The 12512-nt window shown below is 38.9% G+C and overlaps 1 protein-coding gene across 4 annotated transcripts in view; it reads right to left on the bottom strand.

The window, feature by feature from the left end:
• Positions 1-12512, bottom strand: part of pik3c2g (phosphatidylinositol-4-phosphate 3-kinase catalytic subunit type 2 gamma) — a 57102-nt gene that overhangs the window by 37462 nt on the left and 7128 nt on the right. For all 4 annotated transcript variants that reach the window (XR_008760690.1, XR_008760691.1, XR_008760692.1 and 1 more), the window contains exons 9-14: positions 11046-11109; positions 8647-8772; positions 7091-7121; positions 4763-4946; positions 4278-4400; positions 3941-4069 (exon numbers count right to left, since the gene is read on the bottom strand). Coding sequence is in view for 1 of the 4 variants with exons in the window: in XM_055933203.1 (XP_055789178.1) it covers positions 3941-4069; positions 4278-4400; positions 4763-4946; positions 7091-7121; positions 8647-8772; positions 11046-11109 (657 nt within the window). In the remaining 3 variants the exon portion in view is untranslated. The remainder of the gene's footprint in view (positions 1-3940; positions 4070-4277; positions 4401-4762; positions 4947-7090; positions 7122-8646; positions 8773-11045; positions 11110-12512) is intronic.

Below are 12512 nucleotides of genomic sequence, written 5' to 3'. Positions count from 1 at the left end.
AGCAGCACAGGACCACCCTCTTACCAACTGAGCAGCACAGGACCACCCTCTTACCAACTGAGCAGCACAGGACCACCCTCTTACCAACTGAGCAGCACAGGACCACCCTCTTACCAACTGAGCAGCACAGGACCACCCTCCTACCAACTGAGCAGCACAGGACCACCCTCTTACCAACTGAGCAGCACAGGACCACCCTCTTACCAACTGAGCAGCACAGGACCACCCTCTTACCAACTGAGCAGCACAGGACCACCCTCTTGCCAACTGAGCAGCACAGGACCACCCTCTTACCAACGGAGCAGCACAGGACCACCCTCTTACCAACTGAGCAGCACAGGACCACCCTCTTACCAACTGAGCAGCACAGGACCACCCTCTTACCAACTGAGCAGCACAGGACCACCCTCTTACCAACTGAGCAGCACAGGACCACCCTCCTACCAACTGAGCAGCACAGGACCACCCTCCTACCAACTGAGCAGCACAGGACCACCCTCTTACCAACTGAGCAGCACAGGACCACCCTCTTACCAACTGAGCAGCACAGGACCACCCTCCTACCAACTGAGCAGCACAGGACCACCCTCTTACCAACTGAGCAGCACAGGACCACCCTCTTACCAACTGAGCAGCACAGGACCACCCTCTTATCAACTGAGCAGCACAAGACCACCCTCTTACCAACTGTATTGTGTTATAGATAGACCAGTGATATTATAGATAGACCAGTGTGTTATAGATAGACCAGTGTGTTATAGATAGACTAGTGATATTATAGATAGACCAGTGATATTATAGATAGACCAGTGATATTATAGATAGACCAGTGATATTATAGATAGACCAGTGATATTATAGATCGACCAGTGATATTATGGATAGACCAGTGATATTATAGATATATTATAGATAGACCAGTGATATTATAGATAGACCAGTGATATTATAGATCGACCAGTGATATTATAGATCGACCAGTGATATTATAGATAGACCAGTGATATTATAGATAGACCAGTGATATTATAGATAGACCAGTGATATTATAGATAGACCAGTGATATTATAGATAGACCAGTGATATTATAGATAGACCAGTGATATTATGGATAGACCAGTGATATTATAGATAGACCAGTGATATTATAGATAGACCAGTGATATTATAGATATATTATAGATAGACCAGTGATATTATAGATAGACCAGTGATATTATGGATAGACCAGTGATATTATAGATCGACCAGTGAGATTATAGATAGACCAGTGATATTATAGATAGACCAGTGATATTATAGATAGACCAGTGATATTATAGATATATTATAGATAGACCAGTGATATTATAGATAGACCAGTGATATTATGGATAGACCAGTGATATTATAGATCGACCAGTGAGATTATAGATAGACCAGTGATATTATAGATAGACCAGTGATATTATAGATAGACCAGTGATATTATGGATAGACCAGTGATATTATAGATAGACCAGTGATATTATAGATAGACCAGTGTGTTATAGATGGACCAGTGATATTATAGATAGACCAGTGATGTTATAGATAAACCAGTGTGTTATAGATAGACCAGTGTGTTATAGATAGACCAGTGTGTTATAGATAGACCAGTGTGTTATAGATAGACCAGTGATATTATAGATAGACCAGTGATATTATAGATAGACCAGTGATATTATAGATAGACCAGTGATATTATAGATAGACCAGTGATATTATAGATAGACCAGTGATATTATAGATGGACCAGTGTGTTATAGATGGACCAGTGTGTTATAGATGGACCAGTGATATTATAGATAGACCAGTGTGTTATAGATAGACCAGTGATATTATAGATAGACCAGTGATATTATAGATAGACCAGTGATATTATAGATAGACCAGTGATATTATAGATATATTATAGATAGACCAGTGTGTTATAGATAGACCAGTGATATTATAGATGGACCAGTGATATTATAGATGGACCAGTGATATTATAGATAGACCAGTGATATTATAGATAGACCAGTGATATTATAAATAGACCAGTGATATTATAGATAGACCAGTGATATTATAGATAGACCAGTGATATTATAGATCGACCAGTGATATTATAAATAGACCAGTGATATTATAGATAGACCAGTGATATTATAGATAGACCAGTGATATTATAGATCGACCAGTGATATTATAGATCGACCAGTGATATTATAGATCGACCAGTGATATTATAGATAGACCAGTGATATTATAGATAGACCAGTGATATTATAGATAGACCAGTGATATTATAGATAGACCAGTGATATTATAGATGGACCAGTGTGTTATAGATGGACCAGTGATATTATAGATAGACCAGTGATATTATAGATATAGTATAGATAGACCAGTGTGTTATAGATAGACCAGTGATATTATAAATGGACCAGTGATATTATAGATAGACCAGGGATATTATAGATCGACCAGTGAGATTATAGATCGACCAGTGATATTATAGATAGACCAGTGATATTATAGATAGACCAGTGATATTATAGATAGACCAGTGATATTATAGATAAACCAGTGATATTATAGATGGACCAGTGATATTATAGATGGACCAGTGATATTATAGATGGACCAGTGTGTTATAGATGGACCAGTGATATTATAGATCGACCAGTGATATTATAGATATATTATAGATAGACCAGTGTGTTATAGATAGACCAGTGATATTATAGATAGACCAGTGATATTATAGATAGACCAGTGATATTATAGATAGACCAGTGATATTATAGATAGACCAGTGATATTATAGATAGACCAGTGATATTATAGATAGACCAGTGATGTTATAGATAGACCAGTGTGTTATAGATAGACCAGTGATATTATAGATGGACCAGTGATATTATAGATAGACCAGTGATATTATAGATAGACCAGTGATATTATAGATGGACCAGTGATATTATAGATAGACCAGTGTGTTATAGATAGACCAGTGATATTATAGATATGTTATAGATAGACCAGTGTGTTATAGATAGACCAGTGATATTATAGATAGACCAGTGATATTATAGATGGACCAGTGATATTATAGATGGACCAGTGATATTATAGATAGACCAGTGTGTTATAGATAGACCAGTGATATTATAGATATGTTATAGATAGACCAGTGTGTTATAGATAGACCAGTGATATTATAGATGGACCAGTGATATTATAGATGGACCAGTGATATTATAGATGGACCAGTGATATTATAGATAAACCAGTGATATTATAGATAGACCAGTGATATTATAGATAGACCAGTGATATTATAGATAAACCAGTGATATTATAGATAGACCAGTGATATTATAGATAGACCAGTGATATTATAGATATATTATAGATAGACCAGTGTGTTATAGATGGACCAGTGATATTATAGATAGACCAGTGTGTTATAGATAGACCAGTGATATTATAGATGGACCAGTGTGTTATAGATAGACCAGTGTGTTATAGATAGACCAGTGATATTATAGATGGACCAGTGATATTATAGATAGACCAGTGATATTATAGATATATTATAGATAGACCAGTGTGTTATAGATAGACCAGTGATATTATAGATAGACCAGTGATATTATAGATATATTATAGATAGACCAGTGTGTTATAGATAGACCAGTGATATTATAGATAGACCAGTGATATTATAGATATATTATAGATAGACCAGTGTGTTATAGATAGACCAGTGATATTATAGATAGACCAGTGATATTATAGATAGACCAGTGATATTATAGATAGACCAGTGATATTATAGATGGACCAGTGATATTATAGATAGACCAGTGATATTATAGATGGACCAGTGATATTATAGATATAGCGTTGTATGTGGTGAACAGAGCCTACCTGTTACTGTATAGAGGCAGGACGGCCCAGCGTAACAGTTCAGGAGACTTGCCCTGTTTCGTCCCCTGGAGACGTATAGTCAACATGGACTCATAGGGTAGCTGTTTGATCTGTTTTGGGAACACCATCCTGAAAACACACACATATATATACAGTATATCTGAATCCATTTATATTCTAAACGAAAATTAAACATAACAATTTAAAAAAAGGTGAAATTGACTAAAACTGGAAGAAAAGTCCCGGCAGGAAATGAGACACTTGATTTTAGTGGAAGTGGAGTTGGATCCAGAATAACACGTAAATAACTGAGTCGACTGGTTGAAGATACCCTTACATGCGGTGACACTGAATCTTGTTGCCAAGCGACAAGGCTGTGCTGATGTTCTCGGAGACGCCCGTCTCACAGATATCTTTCCCTCCGTACGTCAGCGAACAGGAAATGGAGAAGTAATTAAAACTGTTAACGACAGAGGAGGACCAAAATAAATTCATTAGACCTCACTGCACTTCCTCTACCCATCGTTTGTATTGTGGTGTTTGACAAAACCCCTACAGAACAAAACACCCAGTAAGATTACTTCCTCCTGCACTAAGAAAAAGGTACTAGCAATGAACTGTTGTCCTTGTTTTTCTTTAACTCTGACTAGCACACTATTTGAGAAAGGTTTCACTTTCAATGACTGTGATATGTGCCTGTTTTGACCGCTTTAGTTGAATCCGCCGTCAGAGCTGTAAAAAGGTCTGTGTAAACAGACAATGTTTTGGTTCTGTTACAATATGTTGAGGTTCCTCTCTCCCCCTGTCTCCTGAGTGTAATACCTGTTTAACCAGTTGGGCTGTAGCCTGTAGAGCGCTGCGACGTTGAGCTGGAGGATGTCGGAGCTGTGGTCTACGTCACAGACAGGAGGGTTGTGGTACACATCCTGGCCCCTGAAGTCTGAGCCGAAGTTGTCAAAGAAAACGTGCAGCAGTTTGCCCAGGGCCTGGTGGAGCATCACGATCGCTATAGAACAACAGACTACAGTTATAGAACAGCAGTTTGCCCAGGGCCTGGTGGAGCATCACGATCACTATAGAACAACAGACTACAGTTATAGAACAACAGACTACAGTTATAGAACAACAGTTTGCCCAGGGCCTGGTGGAGCATCACGATCGCTATAGAACAACAGACTACAGTTATAGAACAGCAGTTTGCCCAGGGCCTGGTGGAGCATCACGATCACTATAGAACAACAGACTACAGTTATAGAACAACAGACTACAGTTATAGAACAACAGTTTGCCCAGGGCCTGGTGGAGCATCACGATCGCTATAGAACAACAGACTACAGCTATAGAACAACAGACTACAGTTATAGAACAACAGTTTGCCCAGGGCCTGGTGGAGCATCACGATCGCTATAGAACAACAGACTACAGCTATAGAACAACAGACTACAGTTATAGAACAACAGACTACAGTTATAGAACAACAGACTACAGTTATAGAACAACAGACTACAGTTATAGAACAACAGACTACAGTCATAGAACAACAGACTACAGGTATAGAACAACAGACTACAGTCATAGAACAACAGACTACAGTCATAGAACAACAGACTACAGTCATAGAACAACAGACTACAGTCATAGAACAACAGACTACAGTCATAGAACAACAGACTACAGTTATAGAACAACAGACTACAGTCATAGAACAACAGACTACAGTCATAGAACAACAGACTACAGTTATAGAACAACAGTTTGCCCAGGGCCTGGTGGAGCATCACGATCGCTATAGAACAACAGACTACAGCTATAGAACAACAGACTACAGTTATAGAACAACAGACTACAGTTATAGAACAACAGACTACAGTCATAGAACAACAGACTACAGTTATAGAACAACAGACTACAGTCATAGAACAACAGACTACAGTCATAGAACAACAGACTACAGTTATAGAACATACTACAGTTATAGAACAACAGACTACAGTTATAGAACATACAACAGCTATAGCACAACAGACTACAGGTATAGAACAACAGACTACAGGTATAGAACAGCAGACTACATGTATAGAACACCATACTACAATCATAGAACAACCGACTACAGTCATAGAACAACAGACTACAGTTATAGAACAGACTACAGTTATAGAACAACAGACTACAGTTATAGATCAACAGACTACAGCTATAGAACAACAAACTAGTTATAGAACAACAGACTACAGTTATAGAACAACAGACTACATGTATAGAACAACAGACTACAGTTATAGAACAACAGACTACAGTTATAGAACAACAGACTACAGCTATAGAACAACAGACTACAGTTATATTACAGACTACAGTTATATTACAGACTACAGTTATAGAACAACAGACTACATGTATAGAACAACAGTCTACAGTTATAGAACAGACTATTTATAGAACAACAGACTACAGTTATAGAACAACAGGCTACAGTTATAGAACAACAGACTACAGTTATAGAACAACAGACTACAGTTATAGAACAACAGACTACAGTTATAGAACAACAGACTACAGTTATAGAACAACAGACTACAGTTATAGAACATACTGCAGATAGAACAACAGACTACAGTCATAGAACAGACTACAGATATAGAACATACTGCAGTTATAGAACAACAGACTACAGTTATAGAACAACAGACTACAGTTATAGAACAACAGACTACAGTCATAGAACAACAGACTACAGTTATAGAACAACAGACTACAGTTATAGAACAGACTACAGTTATAGAACAACAGACTACAGTCATAGAACAACAGACTACAGTTATAGAACAACAGACTACAGTTATAGAACAGACTACAGTTATAGAACAACAGACTACAGTTATAGAACAACAGACTACAGTTATAGAACATACTGCAGATAGAACAACAGACTACAGTCATAGAACAGACTACAGATATAGAACAACAGACTACAGTCATAGAACAACAGACTACAGCACTCAGCACTCCCAAGCACTCAGCAAACAATAGGGGATTTTCACACTGCATGTTCTCAGACGTAGGCTAACCTGAAACCTTTGTTTAACAGCATGCTTGGTTTGAGCTCATAGCGCGTATCTCATAGACTTCCTTAATAACGGGACTTACAGGTCTCACACTCGTACATTTCCAAATGGTCCTGGAGGAGAAGAACAAACAAGGAAACATGACTTTGCATTTTTCACAATGAAACCGTCAAGAGTAAAGAATTTTTTTCCACTTCATATTTTTCTGTGAACGTGGTATAATTTCAACATGCGCAGCCAGTGCTTTAGGAATCAACAGTATTTATATTACTGTATTTAGTGCTATACATTACATCCAGATTTACTACCAGTGCTTTAGGAATCAACAGTATTTATATTGCTGTATTTAGTGCTATACATTACATCCAGATTTAGTATCAGTGACTTAGGAATCAACAGTGTTTATATTACTGTATTTAGTGCTATACATTACATGCAGATTTACTACCAGTGCTTTAGGAATCAACAGTATTTATATTGCTGTATTTAGTGCTATACATTACATCCAGATTTAGTATCAGTGCTTTAGGAATCAACAGTGTTTATATTACTGTATTTAGTGCTATACATTACATCCAGATTTAGTATCAGTGACTTAGGAATCAACAGTATTTATATTACTGTATTTAGTGCTATACATTACATGCAGATTTACTACCAGTGGTTTAGGAATCAACAGTATTTATATTACTGTATTTAGTGCTATACATTACATGCAGATTTACTACCAGTGGTTTAGGAATCAACAGTATTTATATTACTGTATTTAGTGCTATACATTACATGCAGATTTACTACCAGTGCTTTAGGAATCAACAGTATTTATATTACTGTATTTAGTGCTATACATTACATGCAGATTTACTACCAGTGGTTTAGGAATCAACAGTATTTATATTACTGTATTTAGTGCTATACATTACATGCAGATTTACTACCAGTGCTTTAGGAATCAACAGTATTTATATTACTGTATTTAGTGCTATACATTACATGCAGATTTACTACCAGTGGTTTAGGAATCAACAGTATTTATATTACTGTATTTAGTGCTATACATTACATGCAGATTTACTACCAGTGGTTTAGGAATCAACAGTATTTATATTACTGTATTTAGTGCTATACATTACATCCAGATTTAGTATCAGTGCTTTAGGAATCAACAGTATTTATATTGCTGTATTTAGTGCTATACATTACATCCAGATTTAGTATCAGTGCTTTAGGAATCAACAGTATTTATATTACTGTATTTAGTGCTATACATTACATCCAGATTTACTACTAGTGCTTTAGGAATCAACAGTATTTATATTACTGTATTTAGTGCTATACATTACATGCAGATTTACTACCAGTGGTTTAGGAATCAACAGTATTTATATTACTGTATTTAGTGCTATACATTACATCCAGATTTACTACCAGTGCTTTAGGAATCAACAGTATTTATATTGCTGTATTTAGTGCTATACATTACATCCAGATTTAGTATCAGTGACTTAGGAATCAACAGTATTTATATTACTGTATTTAGTGCTATACATTACATCCAGATTTAGTATCAGTGCTTTAGGAATCAACAGTATTTATATTACTGTATTTAGTGCTATACATTAAATCCAGCTTTTGTACCAGTGCTACAGGTTTAATCCTCCGTAGCATGCCGATAGCCTCTTCCAGCTCTCCAGTAGAGATCCCACACAGCAGGTTGATGATGGTACGGACCTCATCCACTAGTAGGTTAAGATTGCTTCCACACTTTGGAGACAGAAAATAGAATATAATAGACATACATTAGAAACGTGTGTATTATGTGTATGCCACTGTGATGCCAAAAGCAAAGTTGAGGACATTTAAAGCTGTAACTTATGCATTTACTATAGGGCTGTACTGGGATACTTGATTGCACAGTTAGCCGATATGTGTATTGATGTAGACCAGAGTCCTGAACTACTATGTGCTTTGAGGAGTTAGGGAGGTAATTTTAGTCAACTGTTGTGTTCAACTCGGGGATAACCGGTACCACGAAAGTGGCTCACCTTTAAGCCAGGTAAAATTCTATGGCAACGCATCCTTCAGAACGAACCTGCTACCCGGCTGGCAGGCTAACTCTGGGCTAACTGCATTTATCCTGAACGAAGTGTCCGAGCCGGGAGTTGAGGACCAATCAAATCAGATTACATCCCTCTCGCAAAGATTGTGTCATCATCCCCTTCATTTAAAGCTGCACAACGCAGAAATCGCTCCGCCATTTCCTGGTTCCTAAAATTCTAATAGTTTGTCTAATTTCAGTTTATGTGACAAAACAAGCAAGTATAGTATAGAGAATCATTGTACCATCTAAACCTCTGTGAAATATTTTTTCCCATAACCAAAAATATTGTATTTTCAGTTTGTTTTGAAGCTGGTGTAGAAAACCAAAAGTAAAAGACGCAAAAAAAAGAAACGTAAGAACAGGAAGCATAGAAATAGCACACATAGAACAGACCTACCGCTTCTTAAGACTTGATTTCAATGTAAATGACAGATCTATAGCTCACATTTCATATTGCAGTTTTAATGAAGACGACTGATTTAATATTTTCTAATCAAATGGGTTTTTTTGTGTGTAAAAAGAAAGAAGAATAATGTTAAAATAACTATCACATTACACATTTAGTAATGACAAAATGTATTTCAAACTTCATGTATGTAACGGCAGATTTCCTCCTCTTCGCCTGAAGAGGAGGTGTAGCAGGGATCGGACCAAAGTGCAGCGTGGTTAGTGTTTATCATGTTTTAATAATGACAAAAACGTGAACACTACAAACTACAAAACAATAAATGTGAAAAAAACGAAACAGTCCTATCTGGTGCATAGACACAAAGACAGAAGACAACCACCCACAAAACCCCAACACAAAACAGGCTACCTAAATATGGTTCCCAATCAGAGACAATGACTAACACCTGCCTCTGATTGAGAACCATATCAGGCCAAACATAGAAACAGGAAAACTAGACACACAACATAGAATGCCCACTCAGCTCACGTCCTGACCAACACTAAAACAAAGAAAACACAAAAGAACTATGGTCAGAACGTGACAATGTACAGTAAAACGTATTTTATTTTATCAATAGGAATTGGGAAAAATGGCGCTTGTGCATTGATAAGGTCACCAAAGCACACCAAAGACGGCATTAACGAAAAGTTAATAAAATAAAGACGCTACTTTAACAAGCCTATTTAACAACATAGCCTGATGAATTTTCAAGATAACTTTTCTTTCATTTTGATTTCAGGCACAAATGAAAATCTCCAACCGGCACAGCCAGAAGAGGACTGGTCACCCCTCATAGCCTGGTTCCTCTCTAGGTTTCTTCCTAGGTTCTGGCCTTTCTAGGGGGTTTTCCTAGCCACCGCTATTCTACACCTGCATTGCTTGCTGTTTGGGGTTTTAGGCTGGGTTTCTGTACAGCACTTTGTGACATCTGCTGATGTACGAAGGGCTTTATAAATACATTTGATTTGATGTTTCAGCATTGTCTCAATGAAGAGTTTGGCGTCCGACTAGCCATGTACACCCAGTTAACAAGCCTGCTAGAGGTAGCAGAAGGAGAACGAGCTATATCCACTGTATTGGTACGGACGAAGCCTGAGCTGGAATGTGAAGCTAACTGAAGCTGGTTCGTGTTAGAGAAGCCTGAGCTGGAATGTGAAGCTAACTGAAGCTGGTTCGTGTTAGAGAAGCCTGAGCTGGAATGTGAAGCTAACTGAAGCTGGTTAGTGTTAAATGAAGCCTGAGCTGGAATGTGAAGCTAACTGAAGCTGGTTCGTGTTAGAGAAGCCTGAGCTGGAATGTGAAGCTAACTGAAGCTGGAGCTAGCTTTGATTCAGCCAGCCCTGAAGTGCCGGATGGACGGGGTTAGAAGTTTGCACCAGTCAAACAATCCACAAGTCACTTTCCAAAACCTAGAATGACTGGAGTCAAGGCTCAAGGAGAACCAATTCTATTTGAACCCAGGATATACTGTAACCAACCACTAACCTTGCTCCTCATCAGTTTGTTAACCTCCTTGTTATAGCAACTCAGCTTCTCCTGGAGGCTTAACCTGACAGAGGGAGAAAAAGAGAGAGAGGGAGAGAGTGAGAGGGGAGAAGGAGAGAGAGAGGGAGAGTGAGAGTGAGAGAGGGAGACAGATTGGGAGAGGGAGAGAGAGAGAGAGAGAGAGAGAGTGAGAGGGGAGAAGGAGAGAGAGAGGGAGAGTGAGAGAGGGAGACAGATTGGGAGAGGGAGAGAGAGAGAGAGAGAGATTGGGAGAGAGAGGGAGAGCAAGAGAGAGAGACAGATAGAAAGAGAGAGAGAGAGACAGATTGGGAGAGAGAGAGAGAGTGAGAGTAGGAGATAGAGATTGGGAGAGAGAGAGAGTGAGAGTGAGAGTGAGAGAGAGACAGATTGGGAGAGAGAGAGAGAGAGAGAGAGAGAGAGAGAGAGAGTGAGAGACAGATTGAGAGAGAGAGAGAAAGAGAAAAACAGATTGGGAGAGAGAGAGAGTGAGAGTGAGAGAGAGATTGGGAGACAGATTGGGAGAGGGAGAGAGAGAGAGAGAGGGAGAGAGTGAGAGGGGAGAAAGAGAGAGAGAGGGAGAGTGAGAGAGGGAGACAGATTGGGAGAGAGAGAGAGAGAGAGAGTGAGAGGGGAGAAGGAGAGAGAGAGGGAGAGTGAGAGTGAGAGAGGGAGACAGATTGGGAGAGGGAGAGAGAGAGAGAGATAGAAAGAGAGAGAGAGACAGATTGGGAGAGAGAGAGAGATTGAGAGAGAGAGGGAGAGCGAGAGAGAGAGACAGATAGAAAGAGAGAGAGAGAGACAGATTGGGAGAGAGAGAGAGAGAGTGAGAGTGAGAGTGAGAGTGAGAGACAGATTGGAAGAGAGAGAGAGAGAGAGAGAGAGAGTGAGAGACAGATTGAGAGAGAGAGAGAGAGAAAGAGAGAAACAGATTGGGAGAGAGAGAGAGAGAGAGTGAGAGTGAGAGAGACATTGGGAGAGAGAGAGAGAGTGAGAGAGAGAGGGAGAGCGAGAGAGAGAGACAGATAGAAAGAGAGAGAGAGAGACAGATTGGGAGAGAGAGAGTGAGAGTGAGAGTGAGAGAGAGAGACAGATTGGGAGAGAGAGAGAGAGAGAGAGAGAGAGAGAGAGAGAGAGAGAGAGAGAGAGAGAGTGAGAGACAGATTGAGAGAGAGAGAGAAAGAGAGAAACAGATTGGGAGAGAGAGAGAGAGTGAGAGACAGATTGGGAGAGAGAGAGAGAGAGAGTGAGAGTGAGAGAGACATTGGGAGAGAGAGAGAAACAATAAACACAGCGTATCAAAAAGAAAGGACGGCCAAGGCACTCTTCATATAATGAATTAAAATGCCTTTATTTGTATGGCCTGTTGGATGGAAAGAAAGTTTAAAAACTCTGACACGTTTCAGTGGCTTTAGCCCTCCTCATAAGTGAAAGGTGGTGCCTTTTTGT

Source organism: Salvelinus fontinalis, chromosome 9 (assembly GCF_029448725.1).
Source record: "Salvelinus fontinalis isolate EN_2023a chromosome 9, ASM2944872v1, whole genome shotgun sequence".
Taxonomy (NCBI): Eukaryota; Metazoa; Chordata; class Actinopteri; order Salmoniformes; family Salmonidae; genus Salvelinus; species Salvelinus fontinalis.
Note: the sequence above shows the minus strand (reverse complement) of the source record. Positions and strands in the feature narration are given on the sequence as shown.